Source organism: Protopterus annectens, chromosome 4.part1 (assembly GCF_019279795.1).
Source record: "Protopterus annectens isolate FY-2018-M chromosome 4.part1, PAN1.0, whole genome shotgun sequence".
Lineage (NCBI taxonomy): Eukaryota > Metazoa > Chordata > Ceratodontiformes > Protopteridae > Protopterus > Protopterus annectens.
The window spans coordinates 653,752,018-653,767,224 of record NC_056734.1 but is presented as its reverse complement, the minus strand read 5'-3'; the positions used below and the strand labels follow the sequence as shown (position 1 = coordinate 653,767,224).

Below are 15,207 nucleotides of genomic sequence, written 5' to 3'. Positions count from 1 at the left end.
AAGTGATGTACTGCTTCTTCGAGAGGTAAATTTTTCAGGGGGAACCAGTTGCATTTCTTTAGATCAGTGTTAAATTTAGTTACATTAAACTGTTTTTTGTTCCTAATCACTCGGATGGCTACTTGGGGCAGTTGAGACGTTTTGCTTCTAAGCATGAATGTAGTTTGGTGGTCACTAAGGGCATCTGGCAGACATCCTGCTTGTGTTATTCAGGAGGGGTGAGATACAAGTATCCAATCTAGTATGGATTGGTATTTGGTTCTTTTGTCTGTTCTGGTGGGGGTAGAAATAAGTTGGATAAGGCCATGAAGGTTTATGTGAAATAGAGGGTTTTGACTGGAGCAGTTGAGCCAGTCTATATTTAGGTCTCTTAGTATTATGGTTTCATGGGGAAGTGAATTAGTTGTCCAGTCAAGTAGTTTTTCAGTGGTGGGGATATTGTTTCCTGGGGGAATATAGCATCCTATGATGTTTATATGTTTGTTTGGGCTAATTTTTAGTTTGGTTAGGATGAGTTCTGTATTTTCTAGCTCTGGGGATGTGATGTCTAGCCTTTCTAAGATGAGGTGATCTTTATATATTATAGCAACACCACCACCTTTCTTTCCTATCCTTCCTTTGTGAATTATATTGTAGCCAGGTGCTGTAATGTTGATATTATGGATTTCTGGCCTTAGCCAGATTTCAGTTAGTATTACTATGTCTGGTTGATAAAAGCCTAGTAGGGCATGGAGGTCATGAACTTTGTTTAAGATGTTTCTAACATTAAGAGTGATGATTAGAAGTGAGTTATTAGGTTGGTGGGGATGGGTAAAAGTTGTATTGGAGGCTGGTGGGCTTTGGACTGATGGGCTTGGGTTAGGGTGTATGTCTCCTCAACATATGAGTGAAGTTTGTAGTTGTAACTAAAGTTTTATTAATTTGTTTATGAGTTTTATATATTTTAAAGTAGTAGTTGTGTGTCTGAGTTGAGAGCTGCTTGAGTATGTGGTGCATAGTGATGGCTTGGTAGTGGAATTGGTGTAATTGAGTGTATGGTGTGTGGTTGCGTGTGTGGAGAGATGTCCCTTTGTTTGGGATTATCAGCCTGCAGTTGTATTGGTAATGACAGCTAGTAGTGAGTGATAGCAGTATTAGGGTAGGTAAGTAAATGGAGTATAGCAGTAGTGTTGTTTTATAGGGTTTTGATAATGTAGGCATGTTTGGGTTTTATTAGGATGGTAGATGCTATAATGTGGAGAGGGTGGGGTGTGTTGCAGACTGCTGATAGCAGTAGGTGTGAATGATTGGTTAGGTTAGGTGATAGGCCCAGTGGTGAAGTTAGGGGGGATGTAGTCAACTATGGGTGTGGTGTAAAGGTATAAAGGTAATTGATATGGGGGTGGGTGGGAATGGGATAGGGCAGGGGAGTGGAGTGAGCCCGAGCGTAGCGAGGGCGAATGGAGCAGGTACCAAATGAGCCCCCTGTTCTTGCAAGAAAAACTATCAGTTTACCAGGAATGGCTGGTGTTTGCGACACACTTGCAGTCAGTATTGTGTGTTATTTAATATTAAGTAAAATAGATTTATATTTAAGTAGTTCTCTTATTCCTTTAGGGGAAATCCCTTGATTATTGCCCTAACATGCTGCTTGTACTTGAGTTGTAAGCAAGGGGCAAGTAGTCCTGAAAAATTGGACTTTTAAATGTGCAACTAGGCAATGTGTGGGGAGGGAATTCTTGAATTATACTGCCACCTAGTGGCTTCTGTAGGGGGATTGATGCCCTAGGGTGGAAAGGTTAACTATGAGAGCTCAAGCGAGTACGCTCCTAAGGAGAGATGTCTGTGTGTTAGCGCTAGCCAGAGGTTATGCTATTTAACAGTAAAAACATATTTGTAGTATGTAGACCTACACTTTGCACTCTAGCAGAGGTTAGTTTCTCCTTGCTTTCAGTGGGAGATTTCTCTGTAGACTTTCAGGTCAGGAAAGGTAGACGGCCTGGGGACTGTTTCAGCAGAGGAACATGCATGTCCTGTCTAAGGCTTAAAGTGAGACTTTGCACTCTAGCAGAGGTTAGGTTCTCCTTGCTTTCAGCGGGAGATTTCACTGTAGACTTTCAGTCAGGAAAGGTAGACAGCCTGGGGACTTCTTTAAACATTTTGGAGAGGTCAACAGCTGTATTCAATCATGCAGAAATCAGCAACATTACTCTGCTTGAGTCTGAAGAAACAAGAAGTCACACTAGACCTTTGAACCTACTTGAAGAACGTTCCCTCACAACAATCTATGGCAGAGTAGGAGTAAGCTTTTCCAGGAAAGCCATTTCTATGCTTCAGTGGTTTTGTTCTATGAATAAAGCATTTTTGCACAGGTAATCTAAAGTGCTATGACTATACATGCATACATTAACTTGTTACCATTTCCATGAAAAAATAACTGTATTCCCCTGCTTATTTCAATTTTGGATTTGCTTTCCTGATTTCAACATTCTATATATTCAACATTTATAATTAGATTTTGTTATATATTTGTTTCTATTTAATCTGTTAATATAAACATGCAATTAATAAGTTTCTTCTAAAAAAGCCATTTGTATTTTATTCATTTTTAAATATATGAGCAAACTGCCTCTCTGATTGCCATGGTTGTGGCCCTTAATATTTAAAGAAGCACGTTTTAGAGGACATACCTTATATCAGTCATAAACATATATCGTTACCACTAACTACTATTGTATGATCCGCATAGGTTCATAGGTAAGTAATAGTCTAGCTTTTAAGCCAAGCCAATCATCCTTTCAAAGGTGAGAATCAAATGGAACACGTTGTACAGGTTCATAGGTTCATAGGTTCATAGGTTCATACTAGGCTATCTGCCCGAGGGCATTTACAAGCCTAGCCCATCGTTTTGTGGCTTACGCCACCCCTTTAGTATGGGGAACTATACCCATTATTTTGCTGTGCCTCTGTCGAGCAGTGACACTGAGGTAATCCCTGGGGTATATCTGCGATCTCCCATCCATTGGTCAAGATTTCTCTTGAACAAGGCCAGCGAGGTGCTCTGCCTCACATGTACCGGGATTTTGTTCCACAGCATAGGGAGTATTTGGGTGATGAATCTATCCCTCCAGCACGTCCTATTAATAGCTGTGTCAAGGTTTAAGTCTCCCACCCTTGTGGCTCTGATGGATCTAGATTTTTTGAGGTGAAGCATATTCATCAAATCTGGGTTTGACATGGCCTTGTATGTTAGGCAAAGGTCACCTCTGAGCAAGCGGTAAGCGACTGAATAGAGCTGGAGTTCTTTCAGTCGGGCAGCATAGGACAGATTTTTGAGACCCTTTATCCTTTTGGTGAGGAACTTTTGTGGCCTCTCCAGCTGCTGCAAGTGTCGGGTCAGATACATTCCAAATGGGGCATTGTAGTAAAGTATAAACCTTAACCATTATATAAACCCCAACCCAGATCAATAGAATAATGATTGTGTAAAAATTAAATGAAAACTATTGTCTGAAAGCTAATTGTGTTTCACAAAAACACAAAGTACAAAGAATTAAGTATATTAAAGATAAATAAACCAATTTCCTACCATAGAACTCATGGTTGCTAGGTTGAATAGAAATCTAATTCAAACTTCCTTCTTATTCATTTTTACTCTCTTACATCCAGTTATGATATCTCTCCATAATATGTGTTTGCTTATGTGTGCGAATATATATATATATATATATATATATATATATATATATATATATATATATAAATAACTATCATCTGAATAAAATGGTCAAAAAGGAAGACAGAATCTATTTTCTTTCTTCTTATGACTATATATTGGTTTATGTCTTATTGGAACATGTGTTTAAACGTTAGGTTCATAGGTAGTTAACAGGTATATAGTCAAGGTTGCCACTGAGCAGATTATGACATTTTTTTCCAAAAGCCCCAGGGCACTAATTAACAAGTTAAGCTCCTTAGTAGCATACAGCAGGCAGACAAGGGCCACAGAAATTAAGCCCTACATCACAGGAACAAAAACACTTTTAATAGACTACAGTTTTAATCCACCTCACTGATCACCAGACTTGAAACTCTCCACAACACTTTCATTATTAACTTTATCAAGGCTGTTCAATTTCCACAAGCAAAATCATAGCACCTGCTCTGTCATCTACAGCTGCCACCAACCACAATTTATATAAAGCTAAATGCAAGTGTATAATAATCTTACTATAAACAAATGTATTTTTTATTTTTATTGACCACATTAGTGTCACTAATATAGTAGCTTCTTTTCAGAGGGGAACCCAAGTTAGTATTTATACAATTATACTATACACATTTCTACCTTAAAAAAGCTCATATATTCCCATTTCAACTAATATGTACCAACTATTGTGTAACAAAAATCTGATTTAAATTCATCTCCCCACATAGCAGTTTCCATGCATTAAAACATATGTTTTGTCTTTAGGTTCAGAAGTAGTCATCAGCATGTTGTCAAGGAGACCATCTAAGAGACAATCGAAACTTCTCCAAAACCACATAGCATTGTCTAGTCAAATAATCTGCTCAAAGTCACATGGTATGCAGACAAAGGTTGTCAGAATCATATCCTGGACTAGGATGCAGATAAAGTTTGTGAGAATTATTCCCTAGACTGCAGGTAAAAGTTTGTCAACAGTTCATGATTTCAATCCACTACATTAACTTCTAGGCTTTATAGTATCCTCAACATTCATATTATTCATTTTCTTAAGACTGTTCCAGCTCCCAAATTTACATCTTATGCCATTTATTTTATTTTATTTTAAGATTTATCAGTAAGGTATAGCTGGGACAGCGCCCATTTTCTGCAGAGGCCTGGGGAGAAACACTCCATATGCATGTCTTTGGAATGTGGGAGGAAACTGTAGCACCTGGAGGAAACCCCCATGAAGATAGGGAAGACATGAGGACTCCACACAGAAGGCAGTCTAGTTGAAAGTCAAAACAGAGAACTTCTTGCTGTGAGACAACAACACTAACTGCTGCACCACTGTGATCCCCTTTTTGCTCGGACATATGCTGCTATCACCCAATCAGATCAATTCAGATCCCTACGTAAGCAGCCTGTGCACAATTACCAACAATGTTGCCAACTGCATTTGTGTGGCAGAAAACACACAAATGACCTGGGGAGAATATGGGTATGATTACTTCAATGCACACTTCAGGTATGAAATATAGCAATGAGACTTGGCCATATGTGATGTTCAGTGCATTTCAACATGTTCCACAGTGACTTCATCAAATGCTTTTAATGACGCTATCTGATTTGCATTTGACATTATATATTGGCACCCCTGGATATGCCCTCTATGGTAGATGGTAATGTATCAAGCAATTATGACATAACATTTTCAATTATGTTAGATTTTTTCAGTGTTGTTATTAAATTCATTAATGTAAACTGGGATATAATTGCTTTTTGGGGCATACATTTTGCAAACTGTGACTGATAGAACTGGAAACTGAAAAAGTGATGAAATCTGAAGCTGAACAATTGTATTCAGCATATGAACAGTTAATGACACAGGAGAAATATTTTCTGGCTGTAAGCTGAGGTGTACCTATTTAAACATAACTGGAAATTTATATAGTTCTTATAAGCCTTTATGTGTTTGACCTTGAGTTGTTATGTTACTGGATTTATATATTGTGGCAATTAATTATTCCTGTAAAACATTTTCTTTTGCATTGATTTTAGATATCTCAGTAAGACATGTTGATGAAAGGGACTATGCATACTTTTCATGACATACTTAACTACACACCTAATGCTTCTAATTGTAATGACTTATATTTCATACCAATAATGGGCAACAGATATGTGTTACAACATACATATGCAAGTGCATTTTAAATTAAGAATCAGGTAAAAAATAGCTGCTATATTTAGTGTCTCGATAATAACAGTAAGGTTTGTTAGTTAAAAAATGGCAAGACACCTTGGCAGAGCAACAGTCACTATTCCTGTTTCAGTTTTTTACTTACAGTTAGTGGAAAGCGAATTGGAATAAACGCTTCAGATATTTGATGGTAACCATCCAAATTGATAGCCAAAAGCAAGTTTGTGTTGGACAATAACTGTCTGTTAAGATAGCAGCTGTTAGAGTTTCACGCCTTCTGCAAACAGTTTACTGTAAAATAGTCAGCGAAACACACCGGCTTTTTAGTTCCCAGTAAATTTTTGAGTTAACAGGTCGGTTTTCACCTCACCTAACAGAAAATTGTTCCACAGTTAAACAACACAAGCTATTATGTGTTGAAGTTCGGTCTTCACCTCATTACAAATGGAAACAGCTGTCCAAAATGCACTTTTGGAAGGACCACAGCGATATAATCTTGTAAATACAAACACTTTATTGACAAAAAACTGGCAAGCACTTTCACCTTGTAGGCTTCCTCAGGCCAAACACATCACAGAGCTTTGACATATATATATATATATATACTTTAGGTCTGTGTGACATCACTTCCCTTGTGCTTGACTCACATTCAAATATTTAAAGCAACACTAACTATATAAAAAATGTGTATAAAATGTAGAGTATAATGTTGGTCGACTATGATGAGCTCAACATATACTACTTAAAATCAATTGTATAATAATAATAAATAAAAATATAAATATGAATGTCATACTTTTATTCTAAATTTGAACACCCTCTGCTATGCTAAGATGGATTATTTAAGATAACATCAAGTAAGCGTTTTTTTTTTTAAATAAACCCTTATAAAACAAAATAAAAGCCTACTGTTAAACTTGTACCAAGTAGGAGTAGCTGTGCCAAGCAAACAATTTCAAGATTATAAAACCAATCAATGTTAATGGATAGATGACTAAAATACTTCTCTAGGCATAACATGTCGGTACAAACCCTGCACTCAGTTGCATTTTAAGAAATATAAAGCTTAAAAATATCAGGACTAACATTAAACACTTCACTTTTTATTTATTATTATTATACAATTGATTTTAAGTAGTATATGTTGAGCTCATCATAGTCGACCAACATTATACTCTGCATTTTATACACATTTTTTATATAGTTAGTGTTGCTTTAAATATTTGAATGTGAGTCAAGCACAAGGGAAGTGATGTCACACAGACCTAAAGTATATATATATATATGTCAAAGCTCTGTGATATGTTTGGCCTGAGGAAGCCTACAAGGTGAAAGCGCTTGCCAGTTTTTTGTCAATAAAGTGTTCGTATTTACAAGATTATATCGCTGTGGTCCTTTCAAAAGTGCATTTTGGACAGCTCTTTCCATTTGTAATGAGGTGAAGACCGAACTTCAACACATAATAGCTTGTGTTTTTTAACTGTGGAACAATTTTCTGTTAGGTGAGGTGAAAACTGACCTGTTAACTCAAAAATTTACTGGGATCTAAACAGCCGGTGTGTTTCACTGACTATTTTACAGTAAACTGTTTGCAGAAGGCGTGAAACTCTAACAGCTGCTATCTTAACAGACAGTTATTGTCCAACACAAATTTGCTTTTGGCTATCAATTTGGATGGTTACCATCAATTATCTGAGGCGTTTATTCCAATTCGCTTTCCACTAACTGTAAGCATTTTAAATTAAGTTCGATCATTGTTACATTTAGTGAACTACACAGACAGTACAGTTAACTTAGCATCTATTATACAGAGTTATATTGGAACTTTCAATTTGCAACTTGCCAATTGTACTTTCTGTTCAATTACCAATAAAAGTCACTGATGATAGTTTATTCTGATACTTCAAAAAACTATCTGTAATCTAAATTCAAACCCTGCATTACTTGTGCTGTCACTCAAAACTTACTTCATTAGCACAGTGTATTTTCACAACTTAGTACTGTCCATAGTGCTGACTAAAGCACTCTAGTACTCATTTCATTTATGCTATAGATGGTTAAGTCTTTGTGCATGACAAATAAATATTTGAGCTTTTGCCTTGAGAGGTTAATGGTCATTAGTTGATAGTCACTGCTGACAGTCACTGATGCATAGTGCCAAGTGTCGCAAAAAGCATAAAGGGGAAAAAAAGATTCACTGTGATGATTTATCAACTCTGATATCTTGTACTATTAAAATTTTGACATTAGAGCCTCTAATTTTACACAGACAGCACCCTCTCTAGAACTTAACTACAAAAACCATGGCATTGCCATGAATTATTGACAAGATTAGCAGCATTTGCCACATCAGCATTGGCACACTGAGGTAGAGAAAGTAGAGTACATATACTCAGTTTGTAAGTCTAACATTTTGTATTTATGGGGCACTATAACCATGGTTTCACACTTGTCCTTGGTCCATTCACTGTAGAAGTCTTGCTGAATGGAATATTTGCACAAGTTATGCTACTCAGGCATGTGATAGTACAGACAATGTCAGTAAGATAGTAATGCATTCTTCACTTTCTTTTGTGAGCATTACTCACTTTTGATTCATTTATAATATGATTATTTTATAACCTGTAATGATTGTAATGTTTTATGTTTTTTATGTTTAAGTTGTATATGCTTGGTGATACTTACAGCCACTTTTTACTCAGAAGCCCGGTTATCTTACTATTATTTTAATAAAGGTGGTATAAAGGTTATTTTCTAACTCAGCAAGTACACTAAAAACATTGTTGTACGCAAACTCTGTCTGTCATATGCTATGTACTTCCCATTAGTAGGAATGTGAATGTCTGCACTACTCATAATTAGTCTTACTTTCAAGCCAGTATCTTGCCACGGTTCTGAATAATCACTCTCATGCTGCTGCGGCATGTGGTCAGTATTGTGTAGGTCCTCTAACTTAAATATAGCATTATTATTAACAGAAGTAATGTACTCAAGACTGACTAAGCAAAAGTGGATCATATTAAGCATTAAGTACCAAACACAAAAGACTATATCCCCACTTAAATAATATTAAACCATCTTGAGATTTTCTGAAAACTTTCACCCTCTTATGAGCCATTTCGACTAGTAAAATACTTCCTCAGTCATTTACAATTGTTTAATGAAGTTCACATTGATACACACACACACACACACACAAACACACACACACACACACACACACACACACACACACACACACACACACACACACACACACACACACACACACACACAGATGCATAGGCAGGGAAACAATCTCTCACAGATATACAGAAACTCACACCCACTAGACACAAATGCAATGCAGACACACATGCACAAGAACACACACACACACACACACACACACACACACACACACACACACACACACACACACACACACACACGCAAACCATATACAGACACTTTCTTGACTGTATATACCTCAGATGTCTCATTATGATCAAATAAATGAAAAAAAAATACATACTGTACAAAGCACTGCAATCCCCCCGTATACACACACATGCACAAACAACTTTATGTTGTCCTAAATGTTTTAGAATGTCCTTCTTGATCTTGCTTCATAATTTTGCTCTGTCTTTGAAAAAAAATGTTTTTTTTTTTTTTTTTTGGCAAAACTCTGAGGACTACACTCACTCAATAAATCTAACCATTATCATTTTATACTTCTTATTGTTTACAAAAAGCATGCTGATGCAAGACCTCTTACTGTATTAATATCTACTTACCTTTTAAGTGAACTGATGTCATTTTTAAAAATTGAAATATTTCTTGATGTTGTATGTATTTTCCCTCTTATTGGCTTTGTTCAGAATTCTGTAACAAAGAATTTGACAGATATGCACAAACTCTCTCTTGCATTAGCGGACACACACACACACACACACACACACACACACACACACACACACACACACACACACACACACACACTTTTTCACTCACTCACTCACTCACTCACTCACTCACACACATGCACACACGCACACAAACACACACACACACACACACACACACACACACACACACACACACTTTTTCACTCACTCACTCACTCACTCACTCACTCACTCACTCACTCACGCACTCACACACATGCACACACACACACACACACACACACACACACACACACACACACACACACACACACACACATCCACACATATGCGCACTCAGTATCTCTCGTTCTATTCACACACACGATTGCTACACTACTTATTTTTTCTCAAGATTACTAAATGTGTTTTTTAAACTGTATTTACTGAGGGGAAGGTAAATGACAAGTCCTTGTAACTGAACTGCATGTTACTTTTCTAAACTGATTTATTTTATTTCTTTATTTTACTTTTTCTATGTTTGCTAAACTACTGCACATAGCAAGTGTAAACAAAATGGTGGCTGTTTTTTTTTTCTTAGTCCATGCATCACATTGGTTTAATATGCTGCCATGATGTAGTGGACTTGATACCAGACTCTCTTCAAACATTAATACCCTGTTGGAGAAATTCTGTTCTCCGATAAGGTACTGTATTTCAATTTGAACCATTTTCACACACTGCATGTTTATTTCCATTTTTCTTGTATTTGCCTATAACATGAGATATAAAACTACATAATTTATGTGTTCACCTACTACCATTTTTTTATGAAGTCAAAACATATAATTGGTTTAAAGTTATCAAGCTGGGTTTAGTGAAAGAAAAACAAATCATAAACAATATGTTCATGTGTTATATAAAGGAGAAATGACTAAATATCTTGCAAATACTACTGAAAATAATGTAACAAATAACTAACTTTCGATCCAGGTAACTACTGTAAATCATGCAAATACCTTTGTGCAAGTATATTTAAAAGTATCAAGGCATGATAGATGTGTACTAGAAAGATGCTATTATTTCTTTTTCAGTTACTATTATTTTTTTTTCTTTTTTCCCTAGGTGCTAGTAACTGTTTTAGATGCCCTGAAGACCAGTGGCCAAATGAGAAGCAGGATGCCTGTATCAATAAATTTGTTGAATTTCTTTCATATGAAAATGCACTTGGCGCATCTCTGACCAGTGCCACAGTATTTTCTTCTCTAATTACCATTTCTGTCCTGTGCACCTTCATTAGACATCGATACACTCCAGTTGTGAAAGCCAACAACCGTGAACTTAGTTATCTTATTCTCATTTCCATGGTCTTGTGCTTCCTGTGTCCCTTGATGTTCATTGGTCAACCACAATCAGTGACATGTCTGCTTCGTCAAACTGGATTTGGAGTAATATTCTCCATCTCAATTTCTGGGATATTAGCTAAAACCATTACTGTAGTCATTGCCTTTAAAGCAACAAAGCCTGACAGCAAGTTAAGGAAATTTGCAGGCCCAAAAACTCCTTACTATGTTGTGTTGTGTGGTACTCTTGTGCAAGTCATCATATGTATCATTTGGCTGACAACTTCTCCTCCATTTCCTGACCTGAACATGAAGAATGAAGAACATAAAATTATACTTGAATGCAATGAGGGTTCAGTAATCATGTTCTACTGTATGCTGGGATACCTAGGCCTTTTGGCCAGTGTTAGTTTTATTGTGGCTTTTCTAGCGAGGACATTGCCAGATAGTTTTAATGAAGCTAAATTTATCAGCTTCAGCATGATTCTATTTGTTAGTGTTTGGCTGTCATTCATACCAGCATATCTCAGCACAAAAGGAAAGTATATGGTGGCTGTAGAGATTTTTGCCATCATTGTGTCCGGGGCTGGAACAATAGTTTGTATGTTCAGTCCCAAATGTTACATCCTTATTCTGAAACCCCATTTAAACACTAGACAATACCTAACAGGAAGCACAAATTCTACCAATATATAGGACCTTTATCAAATGCATGAGTAGGCCGTAATGTATGGTAAATTATTAATAACTTCAATAAAGGCATCAACAGCTGAAAACAAAATTATTTAGCAAAGACCTTTATTGTGTTACACAATATGTTTGAACAATTGCTTTATTGTGCTCATAGATTGCAATGGACAGTGATACAAAAGAATGTTAACAACAGCAGCAAAGAATAGTGATCGAGAGTACCCAACTGAAACTGGCAGGATGATAGAGGTGAGATCAGGCATAAACGCCAGCTGTATGTAGTGGTCAGGCTCTATCTCAGCCCAGTAGGGACAGTGGTGCTTAGTGCTTTTTTGCAAAATGTAATCTCAGTAATCACACCTTTGTTTTGCAGAATGGTATCTCAATAATTGCTGTTTTAAACTAAGATGGAAGGGAGGAAGAGGAGAATGACAGTATAAAGGGATGCAGAACAAGTAAGAAAAATAACTAGTGCCAGTGGCTAGATTATCTTTTTCTGCAATGGATGTGGTCTGTGTAGGAAAGTGGGGGAGAGCTGCAATTAGTGATTCAGAAGGCGAGGGTAAAATTGCTGTTATCATAGTTACATGGATCAGTGACAATAGTACAAGAAAGTGCCTGGGTATAGGCTGATAGGGGATGACTGAAAAGGGTCAGATGAAGATGGACTACCAATCTACATAAAGAAGGACATTAGATGTAAGATCAAAGAGAAGAAACAACACCATACCAGGAATGGTGCAATAAGAATGCCAGATTCAGAAGCTACATTTTGTGCATTTTGGTAGGTAAGGTAGAAAACGGGAAAAAACTGGTTGGCTGATACAGTGTATCCTTCCCGTGACAGATCGAAAGATGAAGAAGAGAGACAGTGAAGGAGGGAAAATGGAAGTGAGTTAAGAGTAAATGGATACTGCTCTTGTTGGGAGTCTGAGGTAAAGAGTATAGAGAGAGAGAGGTAGTTAAATGAGGCTGTGGACCATAAATAATTCAATCAATTCATGTAGATCTATATTAACAGTTGACATTTTGGATATTTTCTGACCCTTGCAGAGGGTGTAATAGTAGTTTAGGTTAAGGCACTGTTAGCCAGGCGTGATCATGGCATAGCAGGTTTACAAGAGGGGGTGGATAAGAAGAAAAGTTCATAGAGGATGGTATGGGATTTTAGAACAGTAACCTATGTTGATGATGAGCTGAGGGAAGTGGTCTGTGATGAGATAGATGAGTAAGAGGAAATTAAAGGTGTAAATCAGCTTTTTGAATGTATCAGACACATGCTACTCAGATCTATGGGCAAGAGTATGAGGAAGAGGTAAAAGGGCAGAAATAGAAGAAGGCCGGTGTGGCAATACACAGATACGAGGCTAGCACTAAGGGCAAGTGATAGGGCATACAAGAGAAGGAAAAAAGATGGAGAATTGGAGGAAGCACAGTACAAAAAGGCCAGTGAAAACAGAACAAAGCTAGTAAGGGCTTCAAAGGTTAAGGTGAGGGAGTTGAATTTAAATGGAGAACAGAAATAAAAAAGAGAGGGAAGGAAATGGCCAGCCTGGGCAGAGATGGCAAGGAAACTACAACAGAATGGGAAAACATCAGGACTTTAATTCAGTCTTCACAGGGAAAGAAAGTGGAGAGTTCCACTCTAGAAAGTAGACAGGACAGTGTCAAGAGATCAATAAACAAACCAGGATGTAAAGTGGAAGAGGCGGAGAGAGAGAAATAGCTGACCCTAGGGAGAATAAAGTACAAGGACAAGATGGGTTGCAACTCAGATGCATCAGAATTCTGGCCAGTGTATCTGCAGACCTCTTACCGGAGATTTTTAGCAGATCAATGGATAGCACCATAAGGCGATCAACATGTTTAAATGACAACAATCAAGTCCAGTTTTATACTAGGTTATAGGTGAAGTTGTCAGGGGATTACCAGTAGTCATAAGTTACCTGGACTTCCATAACATTTTGTTGTCAATCACAGACAGGAGCTGGATAGGAAAATGTCAGAGGTGGTGTGTAGGAGTAAAACTGCAGCATTGGGTATCTACATAGTTGAACAGGGTTACAATGAGAGGGATAATGCCAGGAACTAGGAAAGTCACTAGTGCATTACTGCAACAGTATATCCTGGATTAATTTATTTGCATTGTGTTTCTCTCAGGAATATCTGAGGGAACAGAGAATAAAATTAAACTCTTATCTGATGACAAAAACATGGGTGCAGTCATGCAGGATGGGAAGAAAAGCCTGAGAAAGGATTTGTAGAGGCTAAGCAAAGGGATAGAACTGTGACAGCTGAAGTTCATTGTAAATAATCCCAAAGTACTGCTGTTATTTCAGAACAATTGTATAAAGTATCAGATAGGAGGGTGGAATTGAAGGCAACAAGCCAAGGAAGGGATCTGAATATATTGTGTAAAACTGTATTTGACCACTAGAAGCAGTGCGAAAGGATGGTGGCAGCAGCAAAAGGGATATGTTCTAGAAGGAAAGAAGCAATGTATCCACTCTATAGTGCCCTGACCAGACCATGCCACAAGTATTATGTGCATTTTTGAAGGCCATATAAAGAAAATGATAACAGGCTGCTGGAAAAAATCAGATATATGTCTCCAGAAAGAACCACAGAATAAAAAGGAAGAGATATGAGCAGAAACTATAAGAGCTAGATTTTTTTAATACTTGCAACCAGAAGACATGTAGGACATGATATTGGTCCAAAAGATCATATCAGGAAATTGTAAAGGGTCCAGCCTGAAAGGGAAGGATGGAGAGGGAAGGAAGGAGGGGACACAGACAATTATTAAGGGTTAGCTGTTGTTGGGGTCTCTAAAAGTACTTTTTCACAGAGAGAGAGCATGAGAGAGAGAGAGAGAGAGAGAGAGAGAGAGAGAGAGAGAGAGAGAGAGAGAGTTGGAGGCCCAGAGAATGGACTGCCAGAATTGGTGGTTGGAAAGCAATATTTAAAGACATTAGACAGGACAGAGGTTAGATGAAAAAAGAGTAAAGAGGAATGTTGGGAGGGAAGGAATGATATTGAATATACATAAAAAGGCAGACTACATGGGTTTTTGTGTCCTCCTGTTGTCAAGCAAATGGAATGTTGAGTAATATGTTCTAAAGCAGACTGATGAAAAACAAAATGTAAGAGTATGAAACTAATTCCAGCATTTATCAGACTTTAAAAAAAAAAATTCTACACCACACCTGTTAACAATCAGAATCCTTTGCATTCCATGGCCATCATGTAGGCACTTGTGAGGTATCCTGCTTAAATCCCTGTACTTACTGCCCCACAGCTGTTAGCATCACTCTTTCCCAAAGCAGGTAATAAAATACTGGTGCTATTGTGTTCATGATTGTTTCTATATGCCACTCTGTCTAAAATGCAGACACAGTGATTTCTGAAACATTCTCAAAGCCTCTGCTAGGAGCCAGA

At 37.3% G+C, this 15,207-nt stretch overlaps 1 protein-coding gene across 1 annotated transcript in view; it reads left to right on the top strand.

Annotated features, from left to right (window-relative positions):
* The window catches only part of LOC122801270 (extracellular calcium-sensing receptor-like), a 151,523-nt gene extending 139,748 nt beyond the window's left edge, over positions 1 to 11,775 (top strand). The window contains exon 5 of the mRNA XM_044070820.1: positions 10,862 to 11,775. Within this exon, the coding sequence (XP_043926755.1) occupies positions 10,862 to 11,775 (914 nt within the window). The remainder of the gene's footprint in view (positions 1 to 10,861) is intronic.
* The last annotated feature ends 3,432 nt before the right edge of the window (positions 11,776 to 15,207 follow it).